The following is a 24,890-nucleotide window of genomic DNA, read 5'->3' as shown; positions in this document are numbered from 1 at the left end:
GTGACCGTCCGACCCCTCCCATCCTGTCTCCCCGCATGACCCATTGGGTGGAGTTCCTAGCGGCATACTCGTATGCCCTGGTCTACCGCCCTGGCAAGCAGCTGGGGCACGCTGATGCCCTCAGCCGCTGCCCCTTGCCCATTTCCAACCCACAGACAGTGCCTTGCCTGTCTGTTTTGGCCATTGCAGACCTGGCCTTGCCGCTCTCCGCGAGCGATGTGGCTGCAGTGTCTCTGGCTGACCCCACCCTCGCCCAGGTGATGGCTTGGGTTCTGCGGGGATGGCCTGTGGGGTCGGTGTCCGACGACTACCGCCCCTACAAGGCCAGGCAGCTAGAGCTGTCCCTCCACAGTGGGTGCCTCCTGTGGGGGGACAGGGTGGTCATTCCACCCGCCTTGCGCGAACAGGTGCTGTCTCGCCTCCATGAGGGCCACCCAGGCATAGCGCGCATGAAGGTGCTTGCGCGCAGCTATGTTTGGTGGCCCCGTCTGGATGACGAGATTGCCTCCTGGGTTGCCAGGTGCTCGACCTGCCAAGTCTCCCGTCCAGCGCCTCCGGCGGCCCCGCCGCGGGAGTGGGAGATTCCTCGCAGCCCATGGTCATGCCTCCACCTGGATTTCGCTGGGCCTTTCCGAGGCCAGGTCTTCCTGGTCGTGGTGGACGCTTACTCGCGCTGGGTGGAGCTCATCCTCATGACCTCCACCACAGCCGAGGCCACTGTCCGGGCATTAACGTGCCTGTTTGCCACCCATGGCTTGCCAAACGTCGTTGTGTCGGACAATGGGCCCCAGTTTGCATCCACTGCCTTTCAGGAACTCCTGGCCTCCCAGGGCATTCGGCACGCCCCGGTAGCCCCCTATCATCCGGCCAGCAATGGCCGGGTGGAACGCGCTGTCCGCTCGGCCAAGGACGCCCTTGGACGGATGGACAAGGGCGACTGGCCCACGAGGGTGGCTGCTTACCTCCTGGTACAGCATTCCACCCCGTGCCCACTTTCCGGAAAAACCCCTGCTGAGCTGCTGATGGGCCGGCGCCTGCGGACCACCTTAGATAGGTTGCACCCAACCTATTCAGAGGCACAGCCGAGCAACCTGGGGGCCCCTTCCCGTTCTTTCCTCGAGGGCGATACGGTCTGGGCAAGGGCCTTCTAGGGGGACTTGAAGTGGGTGCCTGCCACCGTCACCTCTGTAACTGGCCCCTGCTCTTACAGGGTCCGGACCGCTGACGGTGCAGACTGGCGCCGCCACGTGGATCAGTTAAGGCGTCGCCTACCTCTGGATCCAAACAACAACCCTGCAGGGTCGGCCGCTGCCATTCAACCGCAGACCCTCGGGTTGGCGCCGCAACCGATCCCTCCGCCGTGGCCGTTGCCTGCTCCGCAAGACCTGCAAGCCGAGACTGGGCCCGGCGCCTTCCGCTGGCCACAGCCCTCCAGCAATCCAGCCCCCGTTGGGCAACCAGTCCCATCGTTGCACCCCGCCTTGGCCTTCCCTCAATCAGGCCAGCCCTACCATACAAGTAATTCAAATTTCCCTGACTCAAGCCCGCCAGCGGTCGGGCCACCCCGGCCCTGCCTACCTGCTCCAGAGTCTCCGCCTCCTCCTGGGATAGGCCTCCAAGATGGCGCCCGGAGCTCTACTCCCTCCCGGGAGGAGCTTCCACGGGCACCACCTCCTCCTCCGATGGTCTGCCCAGTTCTGAGGCGTTCTGGGCATGTCCGATGCCGCCCTGCGTATCTTCGCGACTACGCATGCTCCTCTGTCGCGCATGCGTCCTCGCTGGGGGGGAAGGAGAGTTATATTCCTTTCCTCCCCGACATACGACCGGGGATTCCCTCTGTTGACGGCTAGCAACAGCCATGCTGCGCCTTAGCCAATCAGGCGCGGCATGGCTGAAGGCGGGCTGTTCTACTATCCTGATTGGTTCCTCTGCCTGACAGCTCTTCGTATAAATAGCTGTCAAGCAGAGGGACGGGCGATTCTCTCCTGTATTAGTAGTTGCTGTTATATTCAATAAAATAGTGTTGGACATTCCTCAACGTTCCCCACTCTTCTTCACATCACAGTTTTATAAATATTATCCAAAAGTAGTTTACAAACAATCTCATGATTATAAATACGGGAGAAATAAAATCATAATATTTAAAGCCTATTGATGGTAAAAGCATTGAAATGGGGAGCAGAAATGGAATGAAAAACATGATTGTTCTTTTTCTTCTGTCAGTGATTTGATGAAGGCTTATTTATTTTATTTGTTAATCAGATTTATATGGCTGCCCATCCAATCCAGTGGAATTCTGGGTGATAGATATCCAATCTATTGGAAGAAGAACAATGTCAAGACTCTTATCAAAACCTCCTTTCCAGAATCACATACACACAGGGGGTCTAATAAATTATCAAATTGGCCTTAATGCTTGGTGGAAAGAGTCATGGTTTAAAAGTCCTCTGAAACAACAACAAGATCAGTGATATCTATATTTCCTGGAGAAGGCTACTCTGCAAGGCAGGGACCATGATAGAGAATGTATTTTTCCGAAGACCATGTATATGATATTATTTCCCCAAGGAATACAGAGCATCTCATCCAGCTCTGGTGAGGCAGAAGAAACCACCAGGGCTAGACAATACCAAAGTAACCTGGTCCTGCACCTTTAAAGGAGACAATCAGCCTCCAGAATTCACCTGAGCCTACAAGGTTCTCCTGCATCTCACACAGTAACAATGTTGTGTAACATGGTATGTTCAATACGGTCCGTGTTGCTATATTCTGGACCAGCTGTGGATCTAATACTTAGCAAACCTCAACATTCCAAAGACCCTAACCATTTCCATGGGATTAACTACTTTGAACTTAGCCCATATAATTGGACAAAAATGGGTTACAATCAGCTGCATGGTTACTTAATGGTTTCATAAGTCACTGATCCATTCGCTTTCAGATGTACTTTGACCCTATATCCCCCCCTCTTCCCCTTATGTCATTGAATGATCACATAAAATGAAGTAAATGAGTTTAAACCCGAGCCACAAATGTAGAACACAGCATGCAATCACAATTAAAATGTTCAGATGTGGCAGAAAGAATTTTTCCCACTTGTATTTCAAAAATGTTAAAGTAACACTTGTCTAGTTCATTCTATGTAGATGTGACTTTGATATTTGCTATGAGTGATATACAGCACTGTCCTGGGTAGAAAATTTCAGTAATCAGGTGACAAAATATCACATTTATATAAAAGATCTCAAAATTCAAGTTGCAGTATTTGAATAATATGAATACAAGAGATAATGGTGTTGGGGGGTGGGGGGTGGGTGGGATTAAGCAGCAGCACTGAATGTTCCATATAGAGAGTTAGAGGTAAAGTTTCTTTCAGGCTGAACTCAAATCTTGATGACTACGTAAATATTTCTATATGTTATTTTTTAAATAACAATATAAAAATGTTTTGCCATTGCCTTCTTACTTGTAGTAGTAATTTTATTTATTATTTATTTATTTATTTATTTATTTATTTATTTATTTATTTATTTATTTACTGAGCGCTTATAGACCGCCCCCTCTCCCAAAAGGGACTCGGGGCGGTGTACAGTCCATATCGGAAATACATCATATAAATAACTATAAAATTAAGCAATTAAAATTATTAAATAGATAAATAGATACGAAGGAGGATAAAAAAGGTTTAACAGAACTGTACAGCTGAGTAAATAATTTAAAACCCCTACAAATATCCCATAAAATCAAATTTAAGAAACAATTCCCCTAAAATACCAGTTAAGAAATATGTTTGCCAGGACGTAGCAGTTGTGATTATGCCAGGCCAGCCAATCGGAACAGGTGTGTCTTCAATTTTTGCCGGAAGGAGCGGAAGTCAGTGGTGGTTCTAATGTCGGGGGGGAGGTCATTCCAGAGGGTTGGGCCCATCACAGAGAAGGCCCTACTCCTTGGTGCGCCCGCCAATTAAATTGATATGCTGTCCGTTTCACTATTTCATTGAGTCTGGCTGGTTTACAATAAACACATAGACATAAAAGCATCAAAAAATTAAAATTAAGTTTAACAACAATGAAATAAATAAAAGGTTAAAACCGAGAGCATGGGTGGTACAGATGTAGATGATAGTCTCTTACTCCTTCAACCATGTCCAGCATAGTGCACCCCCATCTCAAGGCAATGCCTCAAACCAAATGGCAGAGTCAACTTTTAAGGCTCTTTGAGGAGCCCAGAATGGTGGCGGTAATTCTCACCTCAGGGGGTAGAATATTCCAGAGGGTTGGAGCACATGGAAGAGAGGGCTCTTCTCTCTGACCTGCTACCTGAAATTGACAATGGGGTCTGGAGAAGGCCTCTTCTGCTGGCTTGATGGGGTAGGCTAATCCCATTGGAATGAGGCAGTGCCTCAGATAACCTGGCCTCATGCCAGGATTAATCAATTTCCCACTTTAGCTATAGTTCTGGGATTTCTTAATGTCCCATACAAGCACTAACCAGGTCCAACCTTATTCAGCTTCCAAAATCAGCCAATGGTATATAGAAGATGTTGAATTATATATTATGTACTTGTGGTTCAATTTTTGTCAAGCCTTAGATTTTTTTCACCAAAATTTTGCTTATGGAATGACATTTCTCCATTTTCCTCTTAAACCATTTCATTTTTTAAAAAATAAAATAATTTTTTATTTTATCTATTTACAGATGCTATGTACGATTAACTAACAAATATAGGGTTATTTTATATTACTTAAATGAAAGAGACATTTGTTAGGTGAGTTTTGCCCCATTTTATGATTTTTTTGCCAATGTTGTTAAGTGAATTACTGCAGCTGTTAAGTCAATAACACGGTTGTTAAATGACTCTGCTTCACCATTGACTTTGCTTGTCAGAAGCTTGTAAGAGGTGATCACATGACTTCAGGACACTGTAACCATCATAAATATGAACCAATTGCCAAGCGTCTGAAATTTGATCATGTGACTACAATGATGCTGCAATAGTAGTGAGTGTGAAAAATGGTCATGTCACCTTTTCAGTGCTGCTGTAACTTTCAAAAGTCATTCAATGAATTGTTGTAAGTGGAGGACTAACTGTATGAAAAACATCATGAAACTCATTGTTATCCTTTTCTACCCTTATCTCTGTAATACTCTGATCTGATCTACTCTTGTTTTTCCAATGCGTTTTTTCTAATTAGCTTTTTCCTCCAACACCAACTTCCATAATCCCACATTGGGTGTGAGAGATGTTATTTTTCCACACTTATGAAGAACACCAGTTTGAAAAGACCTCTTTAAATTTAAACTCTGACTCCCCCGCCCCTTAGTTTACACTGTGCTGCAGAGCATTATGCACAGGATTAATATCAATTATTTAGACCCTTTTACCTAAATGAAATCCTGAGCCAGGATTGCCATGTTAATATGTAGCAACCATACTTTGGTTTTGATTTTAACAGTCTTATTGATATGGGCAAAGTTGGGTCTTGCCTAGAAATGCAGAACGTGGAAGGTGAAACTTATCACTTTCCTTCCAAACAAATCAAAGGAGCAGATATGGCAGTGACATTAATGCACATCTCAAGCATCCTATGTGTACATTTGCATGCATGGTGTTTTAAAAGACAGGTTCTATGGACAATTGCCCAGTCTCTTCATATAGAGAGGTAACATCCAACTACATAATGCAGCATTTGAAAGGATCCTATGAACCCACATTTTTCATTCAAGACAGGAAGATTATCAATTATAATATAGTGCCAAGAGTTATTTCAGGTTTTCCTCCATACATCTGATTGATTGATTTTTATTTATTTATTTCATCAAGAATGAATAGTTTTCTTGGAATTCAATAAGGCATTTGATAAGGTAGACCATAACCTACTATTAGATAAAGTAGAAGAATGTGGGTGAGACAGCATCACCACCAGATGGATTCATAACTGGCTGACCAACTGCACTCAACGTGTAGTCCTCAAAGGAACTGCATCTACATGGAGGGAAGTATGCGGTGGAGTAACCCAAACCTCTGTTTTAGGCCCAGTACTCTTCAACATCTTCATCAATGATTTGGATGAGGGAATAAATGGGGAACTCATCAAATTTGCAGATGACACCAAGCTGGCAGGAATAGCCAACACTCCAAAAGATAGGCTTAACATACAGAAAGATCTTGACAAACTTGAACATTGGGCACTATCTAATAAAATGAAATTCAATGGTGAAAAGAGTAAGGTTCTACATTTAGGCAAGAAAATGAAATGCACAGGTACAGTATAGGTGGTACCTTGCTCAATAGTAGTAACTGTGAGAGGGATCTTTGAGTCCTAGTGGACAACCATTTAAATATGAGCCAGCAGTGTGCAGCAGCTGCCAAAAAAGCCAACACAGTTCTAGGCTACACAAACAGAGGGATAGAATCAGGATCACGTGAAGTGTTAATACCACTTTAGAATGCCTTGGTAAGGCCACATGTAGATTACTGCATTCAGTTTTGACCTCCACAATGTAGAAAAGATGTGGAGACTCTAGAAAGAGTGCAGAGAAGAGCAACGATCAGGGGACTGGAGACTAAAACATATGAAGAACGGTTGCAGGAACTGGGTATGTCTAGTTTAATGAACAGAAGGACTAGGGGAGACATTTAGCAGTGTTCCAATATCTCAGGGGTTGCCACAAAGAAGAGGGAGTCAAACTATTCTCCAAGGCACCTGAGGGTAGAACAAGAAGCAATGAGCAGAAACTTATCAAAGAGAGAAGCAACTTAGAACTGAGGAGAAATTTCCTGACAGTTAAAACAATTAATCAGTGGAACAGCTTGCCTCCAGAAGTTGTGAATGCCCCAACACTGGAAGTCTTTAAGAAGATGTTGGATAGCTATTTGTCTGAAACGGTATAGGGTTTCCTGCCTAGGCAGGGGGTTGGACTAGAAGATCTCCAAGGTCCCTTCCAACTCTGCTATTGTATTATTGTATTGTATTGTATTGAATTGGGCTAGGGAGAAAAAATTATATTGCTCTAAGATGCTGCAAGAAAAGGTGGAATGGGGACTATACTTGACTTAAAGCATCTTGATAGCATTGCCATCCTTTGTTGAAGCAATGTAAAGCTGGTCCACCTTTATTAATATTTTGTCTCAGTGATTAGATAAGTGTAGAAGATGCTGTAAATTGTTAGAGTGGAGATGATTAGAGAGTCTTAAAATGGCCTTCATGGGATGAGGTAGGAAATGAAGCGAAGGGTATGGCAAAGGGAAGGGATACCTCCTTAGTGCTGAAGTCCCCATAAAGATGCCTTTCCTAACTCTAATTGAAGCAAGCAGTTATGTAGAAAGGAAGCACATTTCTGAAGAAAGGTTTCAGTAAGCAGTGGCATCTCCCACTGTAAATTCTATGATAAAAAAAGATTCTTATTTTTAGGCAGTCCTGTAAATAATGGAATTTAAAGATATCTTATCATCATTGCATTTTTTTATTCAATAAGTGAACTTTCATGATGTACTGGAAGTGCTTTTCCTGAAAGGGTTTGCTGTATAATTTCCCCTTTATTCTCTGGAGAACTATACTCCAGAGAGTACAGTATACTATACTTTGAGACTTAATGTATTTCTTGAACATCCTATTTGGAAATATGCCGTATCAACAAGGATTCCCACCCTTGTTATGTATTTAACACCAGCAATGTTTTTGCTATTCCAGATTAATAGAGTTATTCCCAGGGAAACTGTATAAATATATCCATCAGTACAAACCTAATGGTATGAATGGCATGATCTGAAATGTATCTTGTCTTGATATAATTCCAAGCAATGAAAAGAGGTGTGTGTGTGGGGGGGAAATTATCTTGATGAATTGGGAGTCATTGTCTTGGAGAAATGATTCCAACTGGGAAAGTTATGTCTGGTTAAAAATGTAAAGCATTTCTACCACCAGAGGGTAGTACAAGAGTGGGGAAAAAATCAGCAAAATGTGATGTTCAAGAAAGTTCTGAAACCTGAGAATTTTATAGAACAAGCTAACATGTTGGGTGGTTTCCCTCAGTGCTGTTAACTATAAACGTGTGTCTGAAAAGCCTTGTAGTGTCTGAGAAAATATGCACCCTGACAGGAGAAAGTTGGACTAAATTTATGTACTCCACAGAAATTATATGTGCTAGACTTGGAACTCATTTTTTTCCAGAAAGACTTTGAAATTTTTGTCTACTTTGCTCCAAGAACATTATGAAAGCTTGGACAGATCAAAGATATTGCAAACTCTTGGACTCAGGAAGGTGCTACATATAATGAAAAGAACAAAGAATGTGGAGAGAGAGAAAAATATCTAATTCGTGGAAGGACAATGAATTGTATCTCACATTTTGTTCCTATAATTTCCATCACTGGCCATGCAAGCTGTAGTTTAATGAGGGAAGTGATACATGATGCTCACTACTATAATTCTTTGTCCTATGACCACAAATCACATCAAGAATATTATCCCAGTTTATCCTTAGGCAAAGTTTGTTCACCAGGTCAATACTGTCAATAAGGTTCTCTGTGAGATGAAGTCAACTTCAGATGACCACATTCTGTTTTAGTTTAAAGTTTCTTGGCATTAATACAAAGGTGGTTGTCTCCTTTTTCTTCTGCAATATTAAATTTGTTCAACTTCCTGGTCCAGTTGACATCTTAGGAATTTCCTTGCTATCTTCCATCCAAGAGCTAACCAGGGCCAACCCTACATAAAAAGTAAATGTTCTCCTCGCACATATGTGTTAGTCATTGCCGACTCTAGGGGACAGTACTCATCTCTGTTTCAAAGCCGAAGAGCCCGCACTGGCCAAAGACGTCTCCATGGTCATGTGGCTGGCATGACTAAATGCCAAAGGCACTTGGAACGCTGTTATCTTCCCACCAAAGGTGGTTCCTATTTTTCTACTTGCATTTTTACATGCTTTTGAACTGCTAGGTGGACAGAAACTGAGACAAGCAACAGAAGCTCACTCCGTTAGGCGGCACTAGGGATTCCTACTGCCGAACTGCCCACCATTCTGATCAATAAACTCAAATTAAGATTAACAGATCCTATTAATTGCTGCAATATATAAATACTGTATTATTATTTATATTACAGATAAAAACAAAGCTGGAAGTACTGCAGCTGGTCTATCAACAAAATGTTTAAGAAAGCATAGGTTCAGCTAAAAAAAACCCAACTAGTCCAGATGTTAAAACTCTTACTAGACCTCATTGGGATAGATCTATTCCTATAGATCCCTATCTGGAAGTGTGTTTTCTGTAGAATTCTTTGGGTGTATCGACATGACACTGTGAACCACAAACTAGCCAATGACATTTCAGCCTAATGTGTTGTGAAAACTTCACCTGTATGATTCGTTGATTTTACAAATCCAGAAAACAGTTTTAGTTGAGCAAAACCATGTTTTTAACTTGGGGTAAGGACGTCATGTGGAAACAGTCACTACCTAGCAGGGTTTCCCAAAAGGTAAAACGATGACAGTTTTGAACTGTCTTTGTTCAGTTTTGATAATGATGAACAAAAACAGAGTGTAAAAAGACTTTTGTGTTGTGTCCCTGCGCAGGTATGCATATCACACGGCCTGGCAGAAAGTTAGAGTACACTGTCAGACATACCCAGGGTCAAACTTTCAGGTCATGAAGTTTTAATACAGGAAATCAGTTCTGAAATAAAATAATTGGAATCAAAGTATACATCAGATTAGGGTTTGGTTGAATTTTGAACCAGGATCTTTGATGTAAGGTGCTCAAATCCCTTTGAATGAGATTGCCAGAATGAATGAATGAATGAATGAATGAATGAATGAATGAATGAATGAATGGATAGATGAACTAACAAATGAATGAATGACATTAATCCTGCAAATTAAAATGGATATTCATTGGCAAACGACTGTAATTTATAACAGAACAAGCTTCAGTACTTCTGGCTATGGTAATGATCTTGAACATGAATGGTAAGGTTTATAAAGATCCAGTAAATACTACTTATAGAAGACAAGGCTCAAGTCACAGTTTGGGAACTTGTTCTTTAGCCAAAAATGCCTGGTGTCTGAATCCTGTTTCAGTGTAAGCAATAATTATAGTAAGAACGCCTTACGAAGGAATTTTAGCCCTCATAGAAGAATAGGGCTACCAGACCTGCTTCACTGAAACCACAACCAGTGACAGTCAAAGCTTCCTGTGTCTCCTTCTTCCTGCACACTTAGTGTTTTGGAAGCCCAGATCTAGAACCGTCGTACCACCTATCATTTCTAAAAGGAGAAATCAAAGGTCCCAAATCAGCTATCCAGAGCTATGTGAAGGATGAGCACAGTTACGTCTCGCAGCAGTAAGGAAAAGGTACTTTTGTGCACACTCGGCGCATTTTTTTAACCGCTAGAGTTACGTTAGCACCGACTGGTTAGTTTTTCAGGTTCCACTAGCTTCTCTCGTTTTAAGCCCGACCAGGCAGCCCTGCCAATGCCTCGGTGCAACCCAGCCACTTCGCGAAGAAGCCAGCCACCTCCGCTCCGCGCATCATCACTCCCTTCGGCAGCCGCCGCCGCACTTCAAACTTTTGCCCTACCTACCCTGCCAAAGTTCCGAAGTTGCGTGACGTCAAGAAGGGCGGCCGCCAATCAGCGGCGAGAGGTTACATTTTGGGGAGGGGAGGGGGCGTCTCCCGCGGCTCCTGGGTCCGCCTGTTTTGCCGTGCCCAGTCCATGGAGAGGCGGCCGGTTGCGAGCGCCCCCGGGTCTCCTCAAGCTCTGCAGGCTCCGTTCTTGGGATTTGGATCCTGGTGCGGCCGCTGTTGGTTTTCAAGGGGCCATGCTGGGCTGTGCGCGGCGGGCTTGGCCGGTCGAGTGAGGGTCTGAGGCCGCTGAGCTCCCCCGCCTTTTCCCACCGTCCGATTACCTGGACTCGCAAAGGAAGACAAGAGCACAGCTGAGTTGGGCAGGTTGTGCCTTCGGTTGCGAAGAGGGGGACCGGGACGTCCCTCGGAGCTTTCCCTGAGGGTGACTGCTCAAAGCGGAGACGCGTCCGGGAGTTTGAAAGGGATGTCTTCCGTAGCATCATCCCGTTTCCCCCGGCGGTGCTGAGCTTGCTTGTTCTGGCTCCCGCGCCGGTTTCGGGATCGGATTCAAGTTTTTCTTTTCTTTTCTTTTCTTTTTTCTTTTGAATTCGCTTCTGCTCGTTTCTTATCCGCAGAGGCGCCGATCATGCTGGGCGCAGGCCACGAGAGTTCGGGGCGCCTCCGTTTGTTTTGGGTTCTGTGGAGCGTGGCGCTTTGGCCGCCTGGCACGGAAGCGTGTCCCAGTAAATGTACCTGCTCGGGATCCGGCGTGGATTGTCACGGATTGGGACTTAAAACGGTGCCCCGAGGCATTCCCAGGAATGCGGAGAGAGTGTGAGTACCGGGAGGAGGTGGGGAGGAGGAAGAGCAAGAAGCGGCGGGTAAAATGCCAGCAGGTTGCCTGAAAAGACTTTCTTTTTCCCCTGTGGGGCATTTGACAACACCGCTGGTAGGAACTGAAGGAAACATGAGATTTGGGGAGGGCGGGTGATTCTACGTTTGATCCCGGCTTTGTCCGGCATAATGGCCCTGAAGTATATATCTTGGGATGGTGATCCATGGGGGCTGCTCATCAGCTTCCTGGCAAGGAAGTGAGTGCCCGATAAAGAGCCTTTGTTGTATTTATATCTGTGGGTTTGAGGTTTAATCGCGTAGCCGTCGTGGGTAAATGTTAAGGCAAAGAGAAGAGCCGGGGCAGTGGAGCACATGCAACAAGTATGCTTGGCATTTTCCCCACATGATGCTCACTGGAATGTCTCGTTAGAATCCTGGAGCTAGTTTACGTGCATTTCCACCTCAACGCTCCACAACCTCTTTAAGACGCATCCAGGAAACTGCAGCTGGGAAGATAACCCATTCTCAGGGCCATTCTAGAGGAGTTTGCCACAGCAATTGCAAAGGATACTTCAAAGCAAGGCTGCTTTCTTCTAGCTAGAATGATTAACAAGAACACTCTGGGACTCACTCAGCCTTTCTAGTTTCCACAGGTGGCTTTTTTTTTTATGAGCTCCATATTGCTCTATATGTGTACATGTTTGTCCATGCACACCTACCTAACAATAAGTCCTATGGAGAGTTACTGCTAGTAGTTGATGACTTGTGGTAAAAGTGTGCCCTTCAGCCTTCCTGTAGCTGTAATACTTAAGGAAGAAAAAAAAAAGTAAGGTATATCTAATTGGGGATCAGTTTTCCTTTAGGATTTAATGAGTTAATATCAGAAATCAGAACGATTGGTTTCATCTAGGAATATACTGTATGTTATTGTCAACAGAAGAGATGCTTGCCATATGCTTGTGGCATAGACTGTCAAAGGTGTTAACTGATCTTTGAAGTGTACATAGCAATGCACTTTTTTAAAAGAGGGAAATATATTTCTACTTACAAAAGGACTTATCCTGTGAATAGTACTTGCACTGTACAGTACTTGCACTGTACAGTACTTGCACTGTAACTAAAGTATGTCTCAGTTCTGTGATTTACTTATTGGTCAGCAGTTAGAATGTTGGCTATACACATTTTACAAAATATGTCTTCCTTTGTATTTATATATGTGTGATTATATATACTCTGCTCACTGAAAGTAAATCTTCATACTTCAGCCATACAGTGAAGTAGGATATATTACAGCATGTAGTGAATGCCTTTGACATCTTTAATACACTAACATGAAGTTTGTATATGTTGTACATATTGCTTTACTGTCTTGTGTTCCTACCTTAACTGCCAAGTTAATCAATTATAACTAAATCTGTAGTGTCAGTAAAGTACTCATCCGCCTTTATAAGATAAGCTCGAGGTCTTGTTTCCATGATGAATATTGGTTGATTCTAGAAAAGGTATTCTGTAACTTGTCTAATCCATCTAAATAAGTTCCATTGGGAATTGCATGGATTTACTTCCAATACATGTCATTATGACTTAGCTTTCAATTACCACAACAGGTATATAGTTCATAATTACATGTTCAAATCACATAATCTGAAATACTGAACTCAGTGCACATTTCAGCTAGAAATGCACTTGAAACCACTTTCCTAGAGTTTAACAGGGTCAGTTGCAGAAGTATCAGTCAAATAAGTCTTATTTACATGGAATGGCAGAGATTTTAAAACGTTATATTGAATGGCCAAGTATTGTCCAAAGAAAAGAAAGGCTAGTAGATAGTTTAATTTCATAATAATTGCACTGGGGTCCTTAATTCCCTTTCCTGCTTTTAAACAATTAAAATGCAAGTCAAAATATTTCTTCAGTTTGAGATATTTTTGGTGCAAAATGTTAAACTTCAGTTGAGGGCATCATTCTATAGATTCAAAATGCTGTTGAAAAGATGGCTAAAATAGAAAGTTATAGTTCCATGTGGGTTATAAATTTACGAATGTCCACTCAGGACTCATACTCAAAAATCTGAATTAGATTATAAAATATTAGATTTTGCATATATGTTTCAAGGTTAAATAATAAAGAGAATGGGTGTGTTGATAGTTATCTGAACCATGCTTTGCTATGTTCACCCAAAAACACAGAGGCCACCAAGTAGCTGGACACACTTCAGCTTAGCACTCTGCCCCATTCTCCTATTAGAACTTACGGCTTTCATCAAGGTCAATAGTCTGAGATATGAAGGAAGAAACATCTTCTGAAAGCATTTCTTTAAGGCATGTTCCTTGCCTTATAGAAAGATCAATAAGAAATGTTCTGAATGCTTAGCACTTGAGCTTTTCCTTTTAATTCCAAACTTCTATCCAAAGTTAAATAGAGAATAGGTAACTGATCTGTTTCCTCCTCCTCCTCCTCCTCCTCCTCCTCCTCCTCCTCCTCCTCCTCCTCCTCCTCCTCCTCCTCCTCCTCCTCCTCCTCCTTTATTCTTGTGAGGTTATGGAAATATTAGGGTTTTTTTGCCTTTGTTGATTCCTAGCAACTGTCTTGAGTAGTCCCAGCTGTTTCCTTGACAAAATTTCTGGAAGTGGTTTGCCACTGCCTCCTTGAGAGAGAGTGATTGGTCCAAGGTCATTCAGCTGGCTTTGTGCCTAAAGGAGGACTAGAACCCACAATCTTCCAGCTTCTAGCATGGTACTGTAACCACTACATCAGATTGCCTCTCATATGAGAAAACTACCAGTCCATTAAATACTTAGGGACTGAATAAAACTCAATGGTATTGACAAGTCTTGTTTTCATACTCATGGCTTTGGATGATTACTTAAATAAAAGAATGTCCATTCTCAAATTATAGAAGCTAGAGAAAACTTAATGCCTTTAAAGAGTAATAATTTATCGGAAATAGGGAGTTGGTACTTACCTGATACGCCTCTTCTCATAGTGGGGGAGGAGTATCCAGGATGGGTTGACCTTGTCCTCTCATTGATTGGGCTGAGTCAGATAAGCTCTTTGGGCCACGCCCTGGTCACCAGGTACCACCCAGTTATCGGCAAAGAACCTTATCCGACTCACTGTGTCATCCACTCCAGAATTTATCTTAGTTTCAACCTTAATTTATTTCTTCAACAGAACAGCTCAACCATCAAACATAATGCTCATGTTACATATGAGGGAGGGGCTGGATACTCCTCGCTCACTATGAGAAGAGGCGTATCAGGTAAGTACCAACGCCCTTTCTCCATAGTGAGGGGAGGAGTATCCAGGATGGGACATACCAAAGCTTTCACGTCCCTAGGGAGAGTTACCCATGTTAAGAGCTCATACAAACCCTATGCCTAGTGAGGCGTCACCTCTGCCTGTGCACAGCCTGCAACACCCTACACCCGAATGAAGCCTCTGCAGAGGCAAAGGAGTCCAGTTTGTAGTTCCTCACAAATGGTGAGGGGGAAGACCACGTAGCTGCCCTACAGATCTCTGTCAACGAGGCCTGGGTGGCCCAGTCCGTTGAGGTGGCTGTGCTTCATGTGGAATGTGCTGTAATAGAGTTCGGTGTTTGCAGACCCCGTGCTTGGCAGGCGGTAACAATACAGGCTCGTAACCATCTGCCTATGGTGGTGGATGTCACCTTGTTCCCCAGGGATCCCTGCTGGAAAGAGACAAACAAGGCTTCAGACTTCCTGTTCAGCCAGGTTCTTCTGAGGTAAATCCACAGAGCCCTCCTTACGTCTAGGTTGTGCCACTTCCTCTCTATCGGGTGAGAGGGATCCGAGCAGAAATTGGGCAATATCAATTCCTGCGAGCGATGGAAGCAGGAGCACACCTTAGGGATGAAGGAGGGGTCCAACCTTAGTACTACTCTGTCCTGGTGGAACACGCAGAGATTCTCCCTGGTCGACAGAGCCTGTAGTTCGGATATCCACCTGGCTGAGGTGATGGTCACCAGAAAGGCCACTTTAAGAGTCAAAAACCTAAGAGACACAGTTTGCAAGGGTTCGAAAGGAGGGCCTGTCAGAGCATCCAACACCTTATGCAAGTCCCAGGAGGGGTACCTGTGTACCGTAGGTGGCTTAAGATTGGATGCCCCCTTGAGGAATTGCCTGACCATAGGGTGGTGAGTCAAGGTCTGAGACCTACCGCACAGAAGTACCGATGAGATGGCTTAGATCTGTCTCCTAATCGTGTTGAGAGCTAACACTTCTGTCCAGGCCCATCCTGAAGGAAGTCCAGAACCTGCGGGATCACGGCTCGAACCGGATTGTGGCCCCTGGAGCTGCACCATGTTGAAAAGGCATGCCATGTAGTGCCATAAATGCACTCCATGGAAGGTCTGCAAGCCACCTGAATAGTCTGTATCACCCTGGGGGAGAAGTGGCCTTCCCTCAGGATGCTCCGCTCAAGCGCCAAGCGGTCAACTGAAGCCACTGAGGGTCCAGGTGCTCCAGAGATCCCTGGCTGAGGGAGATCCTCTCCTGGGGGATCCTCCAGGGCCTGTCCATCGAGAGAGATTGGAGATCGGCAAACCAAGGCCTCCGGGGCCAGTGTGGGGCAATCACCACCACCTTCGCCCTCCTCCCACAGGATTTTCTGTATGGCCTTGGGAATCAGGGTTAATGGTGGATAGGCATAGAGGAGCCCCCAGGGCCATGGGCATCAGAGAGCATCCACCCCCTCCGTGTCTGATACCTGGAATAAAATTTCGGGAGCTGGGCATTGAGAGGGGTGGCTAATAGGTTGACCTCCGGGCACCCAAAGTGCCTTGCCACTTCCTCGAATTGTCAATTCGAATTGTGCCACTTCCTCCACTCTGAATTGTCCACCTCGGTCTGGCTGAGCCAGTCGGCTCTGATGTTGTCCACCCTACTATATGTTCCACAGTCAATGACAGAAGGTTCCTTTCGACCCACTGCCCCAGTCATTTGGCCTCCTTCATGAGGGCCTTCGATCTGGTCCCCCCCGTCTGAAGGAGGGCCCAGCGGACTGCCCTGAGCTCCAACCAGTTTATGTTGTGAGTCAGTTCCGCCTAGTTCCATCGTCCTTGCACCATCTGAGCCTGCAGATGGGTGTCCCATCCAAACAGGCTTGTGTCTGTTGTTACCATCACCCCGTCTGGCATTCTGAAGATCTCGTCCTTGGAGATTGCCGGGGACATCCACCAAGTCAGTGAGCGGGATACTTCTGTGTGCAGAAGAACCTTGGTCTGGGAGCAGCTCATACGCCTTTGTTGGAAAGGCAAAAGGAACCATTGGAGGTCTCTGGTGTGGAACCTAGCCCAAGGGATAATGCCAATGGCAGACACCATGGTGCCAAGCAGCTTGGACAGTGTGACTAAGGTTACCCTACACCCCTTGGCTACCTGAGCAGCTAGCTGCCTAAGAGAGAGCTGTCTTTCTGATGACAGAGAAACCGTGCGTGCCTCTGTATCTATCAGGGCTCCTAGGTGGACCAGACTAGTGGAGGGGTGAAGGTGGCTTTTGGCCAGGTTTACCAAAAACCTATGGTCTCTCAGGACTGCCATAGTAGTGTCTAGATCCCGTAGCGCACCCTTGAAGGAGGACTACTGCAACAGCAGGTCATCTAAATAACATTGAATTCAAACAGGAACCTGCCTCAGGTGAGCTGCCAATGCCATTACCTTCGTGAAAACTCGAGGGGCGGACGACAACCCGAAAGGCAGGCCTCGATACTGGAAGTGGTGCCCTAGGTAGCAGAACCTGAGATGTTTACGGTGTTCCATGGCTATGGGTATATTCAGGTAGGCCTCTGTGAGATCTATGGAGGTGATAAAATCTCCCTGCCTAATCCCTTCCAGGATGGAATGCAGTGAATGCATCTTAAACCTCCGATAGCAGATGAAACGGTTCAGGCGTTTCAAGTCAAGAATCATTCTCCAGCCGCCCGAGGCCTTAGGATAATAGAGCACTGCCTGAAGTTGGAATTCTTGTGAACAGTGGGGAGCACCTATCACTTGTCCTTGTTCTCTACCAGGAATGGGTCGAGGGCTGCTCCAAAGAGGGATTCTCCCATGAAGGGGGCTGATGCCAGGTGCCATTTGTGGCATACTTCCACTTGCCACTGCTTCAGCCAAAGCAGCCTGAGAGATGCCACAGATGAGGTGATCACCCTGGAGGCAAATCTGGCTGCAGCTAAGGTAGCATCTGAGGAGAATGGGGTGGCGGCCACCAGCTTGTTGATGTCTTGGTGGGCCCTGCCATCTGAAATGGGGATTCGCTGCTGCAGGTCTTGCAGCCACAGCAGAGATGACTGGTTGAAGAAGGAGGTGGTGATGGCTGCTCTCACTGCCCATGCCGCTGCTTGATGCATCCTCTGTAAGGTGAGGTCAGCTTTTTTGTCTTCCGCCTTCAGGGCATCCTCTGGTTCCCCTGGCAGGTTAGTATGTGAATGCAGGGCCATGACAGGCGCGTCGATGATTGGTTGTGAAAGCACCTGGGCCATGTCCCTGTCCACATTGAAGAAGGTCTTGTCCGTGGAAGTGGGCATGGGGCCTGCTGTGGGAGAGGCCCATTGCCGCTTGATCATGCTTAGGAAAGTCTGCCTCAATGGCCTGCTCCTTAAAAATGTTTTCCGCTGAAAGCCCCTGGGGTTGTACCAGGGCTTCTGTTGGCCTGTTGCCAAGCTTGGCAGATGTCTTGGCCTTGAACAGAAGGGATTTGTACAAAGAGGGCTGGAACAATCTGGAGAAGGTAGGTTTGGGAGGATGCATGCCTTCGTCCTCAGAGAGTCTATCCTCTCTGATTTCGCCCTCTTCAGAATCCAAATTGCTGTCCTCCTGGAAGGAGGCAGATGTTTCTGGAAAATCTTGCTCCTGAGTCTCTAGCCCTTCTGAGACCCTAGGCACGGGGGATGCCTGGGTCTGCATCTATGGCTGCTGAAATGTTGCTGCCATGCACTGCTGGAAGGCCCGCATCATCATATCCTGGAAGTTGGGCATCCCTGATGTGGGTGGTATTCCTGCCCCTATGCCAGCAGGTGTGGATGGGCTGTGGCGAGGGTCCCGCTGCTGTGGGGCATGGGGGTGATTGCCATCCTTGTGCAGCCCCCCAGATGCTTGAAGTATCAAAAGGAATCCTCACCTGTGGGGGGGGGGTCCCCATCTGCAGTCCTGTCAGGAGAATGAATCCCTGGAAATCCTTCCCCAGGTTCCTGGCCAGGGGTAGCCCTCTTGCTGCTGGCCTTGTGGCAAATGCGCTCCAAGGGTCGGTGCCTTCTCCTTTCGTATTTGGAGCCAGACTTTGGGGGCTTGGAATTGCAGCCTGCCTCTTTGGCCCCCTTGGAGGAGATGTGCTTTCTCTTTGCCTTTGCATTGCATCCTCCTTTTCCCTTAGCAGCCTCTGTAGCAGTCTCTGACCTGGTTAGCTGCTCCACTGCTCCTCCAGTGGGGCTGCTGGCTGCTGGGCTGGAGGCTTGAGTCCTGCTGGCATCCTCTGTGCTGCTGGGTGCCGCCATCTTGGATCATGTGGTTCCAAAATGGCCACCAGCTCCAAATTCAAAAAGTTCCTCTCCCTGGGAACACGTGGAAGCGGCTTGCGTCTTTGGGGCTGCTGCGCGGCTTCCGTTGCCACTGGAGAGCTCTCTCTCTCTCTCTCTCTTCCTCCATTCTCTTCTGAGCTTTGCGAGCTTCTGCAGGCCGCTATCTCTCTCCGGCACTCGCAGGCAGGCGTGAGCACTTTGCTGCACTTAAAAACGCCATGATTCTCCACTCGATCCCCTGGGGGGGAGCAGCGGAATGCTCCAGTGCTGGCTAAGCCTCTCCAACATGACTGCCTTCTCAGGGCTTCCAGGCGAGCATCCCCTCACCCGCAGTCTCAATTAGTGCCCTAGGCCTCTCTTTATGACCTGGGCTGTGTGTTGCCCCGAAGGGCTTGCTGCGCATGCTCTCTCTCTCTTCCCGGCCAGGGAATTAGCTAAGAGCCAGTTGCTCATTCAGGCAGGGAGACAGCGAATGCAATCAAGTAAACAGTGAGTTCAATCCTTTCTTTAAAATTTTCCAGGAGCTTGGGATGATCACAACTGCCTGTTGAGGGGCTGAGTTGATAACTGGGTGGTACTTGGTGACCAGGGCGTGGCCCAAAGAGCTTAACTGACTTAGCCCAATCAATGAGAGGACAAGGTCAACCCATCCTGGATACTCCTCTCCTCATTATGGAAAACATGGAATTACCATTAATATTTGTACCTTTCATACCTTATATGCTAAGCTGTCTATTGAGAGAGACTAAATGATCTAAGGAGACTTTAAAAAATAATGGAGTTGTCTAATGGCTTAATATACACTTTTATATACAAAAGTTGAAGTACTAATTGAAATGAGAGTTTAATTTTTTTGTTATAGTATTATACATAACTCAGGAAATCTAACAAACTCATACATTGAAGTAAATTCTGTTGTGCATTGCTTCTAAGTAAATGCATAGATTTGGATTGTAACTAGCTGAAAGTATTGCCAATGGAAAAATCATGTCCACAGATTTTCAGTCACCCGTGGGTTCCTTTGTGTACAATCACTTAAGAGCAATCAAGATTTTACCAGTCTCAGACATGTGAAAACAAATCCGATAATGTTTCGTGTCAGCACATCATGTGAAAAGTTTTACATGGCCCATAGCTTTCACTAACAAAATGGGAAGGATTTTTATTGGAAGAACTTAATATGAGCCAGGTTTTTACTGCTGTGTTAATGTATAGAAGTTTGTGTTTTGGAAATTGCATTTAAAACTCTTAAGTATCATTATGATTCTGCTTTTCCTTAACTGAAGCAAGAAATATATTTCAGATTTAGGCTTGTCTGAACTGAGTTAAGTGCTATGTATGATTGTGTGAGACCTACAATTTAGCATATTGCTTATGGTTGAAAAAACCCATTCTTGCTTAGAAACAAACTTATATTAGGCTACAATCTTTTTTTCAGGCTTCCTTTTGAATCAGTTATACTAAACTGACTGGAATATATCTTTGAAATAAACAGTGCAAAAGGCCAAGTTTTTTTATTGCATGTAGAGGTAGTCCTTGAGGTACAACAGGCCACTTAAAGAATATTCAGTTACAATAGACATCCCAAAATTACATAAGGCCTTGTTTCAAAGTTACGTTGGCTGCCGTGCCTGTATGGCCATTCACCCTTATGACCGACTACAGGGATGCTGCCGTACCTCACTGACTCTCTCCCATCCTACCCTGCCAGCACCCTGTAGCACTTGGGTCTGCTCCCCATACACCCATCACAATTACCACTTGAAGCTCTCTGGACCTCAAGTTAGGGAAGGAGGGTAGTCCACATGTCCCTGGACTAACCCCTGGACTAACCTGCGCAGGGGTAACTGAACACCTCTGTCCCTTTTCTCCTGCCTGCTTGTGGGCTGGGACAAAATGGTGGCCACCAGACAAACTGCTTCCCCTTGCTGCCTTAATGAGATCGGCATAGTGCTGCAGAAACATCTGAATATTGCAGAAAACTTCTACAATGTTGTGCAGACTTCATTAAGGCAGCAAAATGAACCAGTCTGTACCTGTCTATGCGGCAGCAACACAAATAGATGCCATTTTCTTCCACCCATCTCTGGACTGGGACAAAATGGCAGCGTCTAGACACACTGTTTCATTTTGCTGCCTTGACAAGGTCTACACAGCACTGCAGAAACTTCTGAATGTCACAGAAAAACAAAGCAATTTGTCTCTGGTTGTGCGGAGGTGACCCAAATGTGGCTGTCATTTTGTGGGTAGGACAAAATGGTCATTGCTTTTGAAACCACGGCATATGGCTGCATAAAGAAGAATTCCATTCCAATGTTCTAGAAGGTGTCTGAACTGTTCAAAAGGTAAGTGAGAAGGACGGTATTTAGCCTGTGGGATGGAGTCATGCTATGGCATGGGAGGACCTGTGGGAAAAGGCCTGTGGGAATCCAAGGGTCGGGAAGCAGAGCACAGGACATCTCAGGGGTGCCGGAGACCTTGGGAGTGCTAGGATCAGCAGACCCGGGTCGGTACTATGTCTCTAAAGGTCTCACCCAATTCTGAAGTGCCCCATAGTCCACTTAACAACTTGGACATTCATTTGACGATTCATTGGAGAGAGCAGGAATGGGTCATTAGCCGAGATATTTACCCAACAATCATTGTGATATGCAAATGTAATGGGTAGGCTTTATTATAGCATTCTCTTAAGGATTACCTGTAGATGTGACACTGATGCTCTTTGCCTAGGAATTTCATCTCAAAAGGAATATGGAAATCATAACCATCGAAGTACTTAAATATGTTCTCAAGTGCCATTTAGTAGTTAGACAAACTGTGTATCCATTCTAGCTGATTTTATTGCCATTTTTTGCCTCTCTGAACAATGACTGTATTTGGGACATTTTAAACAGGCTACTTGTAAACTAGGAGATGCATTAGCTCTACTTGTTGAATTTGGTTAGTTACAAATCTTATTTAGGCTTCTATATGATTTTGTGTAATGCAAATATTTCACTTTTGGTTACTTTATCATTTGAAAAAATGAAACCAATATGGATAGTCCTTTACTTATGACCAAATGTTTAACAATGGTTTGATGTTACAACAGCAATGAAGTTACCAAAGTGACTTACCACCTGTCCTTGAAGTGATGACTGTTGAGCCACCCTTGTGGCCATGTGATCACGATTTGGGTGGTTGGCAACCTGTTCACATCATGATGGTTGCAATGTCCTGCAGCCATGGGATCACAATTTGTGACAAGAGAATCTGGCTTTACTTAACAATTACATGATTCACTTAGCTAGTCCAGTAAAAATGGTCATAAAACATTGTCCATGATGCTTTGCTTAACAATCACATTGTTTAATGACCGAAATCCACTCCCAATTAAGGCTGTATGTCAAAGACTACCTGTACCTAAAGGTAAAGGTTTCCTTCACACATATGTGCTAGTTGTTCCCAACTCCAGGGACTCTGCTCATCTCAGTTTCAAAGCCGAAGAGCCAGAGCTGTCTGAAGACATCTCTGTGGTCACGTGGCCAGCATGACTAAACGCTGAAAGCACACGGACACCGTTACTTTCCCACCAAAGGTGGTTCCTATTTTTCTACTTGCACTTTTACATGCTTTCGAACTGCTAGCTTGGCAGAAGCTGGGACAAGTAACAGGAGCTCACTCCATTACGTGGCGCTAGGGATTTGCACTGCTGAATTCTGATTGACAAGCTCAGCGTCTTAGCCACTGAACCACTGTGTTCCTGTACCAATTTGTAGTCGAAAAGTTTTGTACAGGTACTCCTCGACTTATGACCATATTTGAGTCCAAAATTTCTGTTCTTAAGTGAGACACTTTTAATGTGAGTTTTGCCCCATTTTACCACCTTTCTTGCCAGAACTGTTAAGTGAATCACAGGAGTTGTTAAGTTAGTAACACAGATATGCAAAGGGCGCAAAAGGTGATCATATGACCCCGGACACTAAAACCAATATAAGCATGAACCAGTTGCCAAGTAACCAAATTTTGATCATATAAACACAGGGTTGCTGCAATGGTCATAAGTGTGAAAAACAGTCATAAGCCACTTTTTTCACTGTACAGTAACTTCAAATAGTAACTAAACAAACTAAGTTGCGGACTACAAGTGCTGCAAATACTTAACATTTATGTTTCATTTTTTTCTACTTATGGAATATGTATTGTGGCAAAAATAGTGGCATCTACAAATTCTTGTGGGTTTTGTCAGAATGATGAAAGCAGTATCATTCCACAAGCTCTGCCCATTTACATATGGGCACTGTCTTGTGGACCCATGTAGGAAAGGAATGGGCTTCATCCCAACACTGTTTTTGTCACTTGGATCCTCCTTGACATTTTCCCAGGGCAGAAACAGATGCTAGGAGACCTGGAAAGCTTCTATCAGAAATGAGACTTGAAGTCTGAATCCCAAAGTTTCTCTTTTGAAATGCAGTTATTGATTGCTAATGTTTGCTGGTTACATTTGGACTGGACACAAGATTCATTCCTAATTAGCCCTCATAGTGATTTGTTGCAAATTTCTGATTCGCGTTGAAAATTTATTTATTTATTTATTTATAAAATTTATAGGCTGCCCATGTAATCTCAAGGTAACTCTTGGTGACTTACAATCATAAAAGATAAAAACTACATTCACTAATACATATTATGCCTACCGGGTTTAGTGAAATTTGATTCTCAATAAATAAGCTTAGGACTGTTGTGGAAAACAGTATAGGGGAAAAATACTCGGTCAGCTTCCTACTTTACCTGATATAGCATGAAATGTTTTTGGATTGACATAGCTGCATATTGAGAAAAAAACAATACTTGGACTAAAAGGAATTAAATATTCAAGAAATCAAACAAAGATTTTTTTTCTTTTATTAGATAGCGCTAACTGAAATTCTGTAACATAATAACTACAAGTCCACACCTTATTTTTGAGTGACATTTTAATCTCTCCCTCTCTCTCCCTCCCTCTCTCTCTCTCTCTCTTGTGTATGCCTTGTTATTTTACTATCTAACTTCTATTGGAAATATCTACAAATTCCCAAAGATTTTTTTTAGAAAGCTGCAGACCATTCTGTGGTTACAAATGACTACCTCTGTTTTCCAAGCTGCAAAATGGGAATACAAATGAATGCATACATTACAGAGCATCTAAAGATGCAAAGCGGCATTCTGCTTAACTGCCTCAAAGAAATTATGTGCAAGATAAAAAGTGAAATCCTTATAAATTGTGGGTAGGTTACTACCTTGCAATCTGGACACCAGATGCTTACCCTTAAATAACTCAGTGTTGAATGAAAAGAAGCTGTTGGAGTTTTCACTTATTTATTGCCTCCTTACTCTTGTTCTTTGTGGTCCATTCACCTGCTTTCTGGCATGTTTGGAATATACAGTGGGTATAGCAGGCATGGGCAGAGGAGTGGAGGAAGGAAAAAACAGGGATAGGTATTAGGTATGGTGATATTTCCCACAGCAATGGAGTTTCACCTCTCCGACTCTAAATTGAAGTGTTGGCCTTCGAAATTTTGTCGCTTGAAATTCAGTCTAATTCTCCTCCACCTTTAAAGCCAACTCTTCTGCATCATTTAGACATTCTCATTATCTGCAGTAGTTTGCTTATGTGAGCAAAGCTGGTCCTGGCAAGTTGAATATGGCAGACCTACTGAGTAGCAAAGATTTTAATCTGGCGGGTTGAACTTCTACTCATTGTTCAGTACAAACATGACCGAGGAAGAAACATAGAACATTTATCATGTTTCTTTACGCACTTAGTTATACCCTGCATATTCTACCCTAAATGTAGGACAATCAACTCCACTGTAATCTGCTGATGTAAAATGCTTGCCATGCATGTAGTAAGTAGTGTGGGTTCCCCAGGAATGAAATCTGCTAGTAATTATTATAAAACAAAATCACTGGCAGAAAAAAAAGAGTTCAGCCCCT

The 24,890-nt window shown here is 44.6% G+C and overlaps 1 protein-coding gene across 1 annotated transcript in view; it reads left to right on the top strand.

Annotated features, from left to right (window-relative positions):
* The first annotated feature begins 10,715 nt into the window (after window positions 1-10,715).
* The window catches only part of SLIT3 (slit guidance ligand 3), a 524,002-nt gene continuing 509,827 nt past the window's right edge, over window positions 10,716-24,890 (top strand). The window contains exon 1 of the mRNA XM_081937040.1: window positions 10,716-11,402. Within this exon, the coding sequence (XP_081793166.1) occupies window positions 11,215-11,402 (188 nt within the window). The 5' untranslated portion in view covers window positions 10,716-11,214. The remainder of the gene's footprint in view (window positions 11,403-24,890) is intronic.

This window comes from Natrix helvetica (genome assembly GCF_964273705.1).
Source record: "Natrix helvetica genome assembly, chromosome: 1".
Taxonomy (NCBI): domain Eukaryota; kingdom Metazoa; phylum Chordata; class Lepidosauria; order Squamata; family Natricidae; genus Natrix; species Natrix helvetica.
The sequence above is the reverse complement of the archived record's forward strand: the minus strand, read 5'-3'. Positions and strand labels throughout refer to the sequence as shown.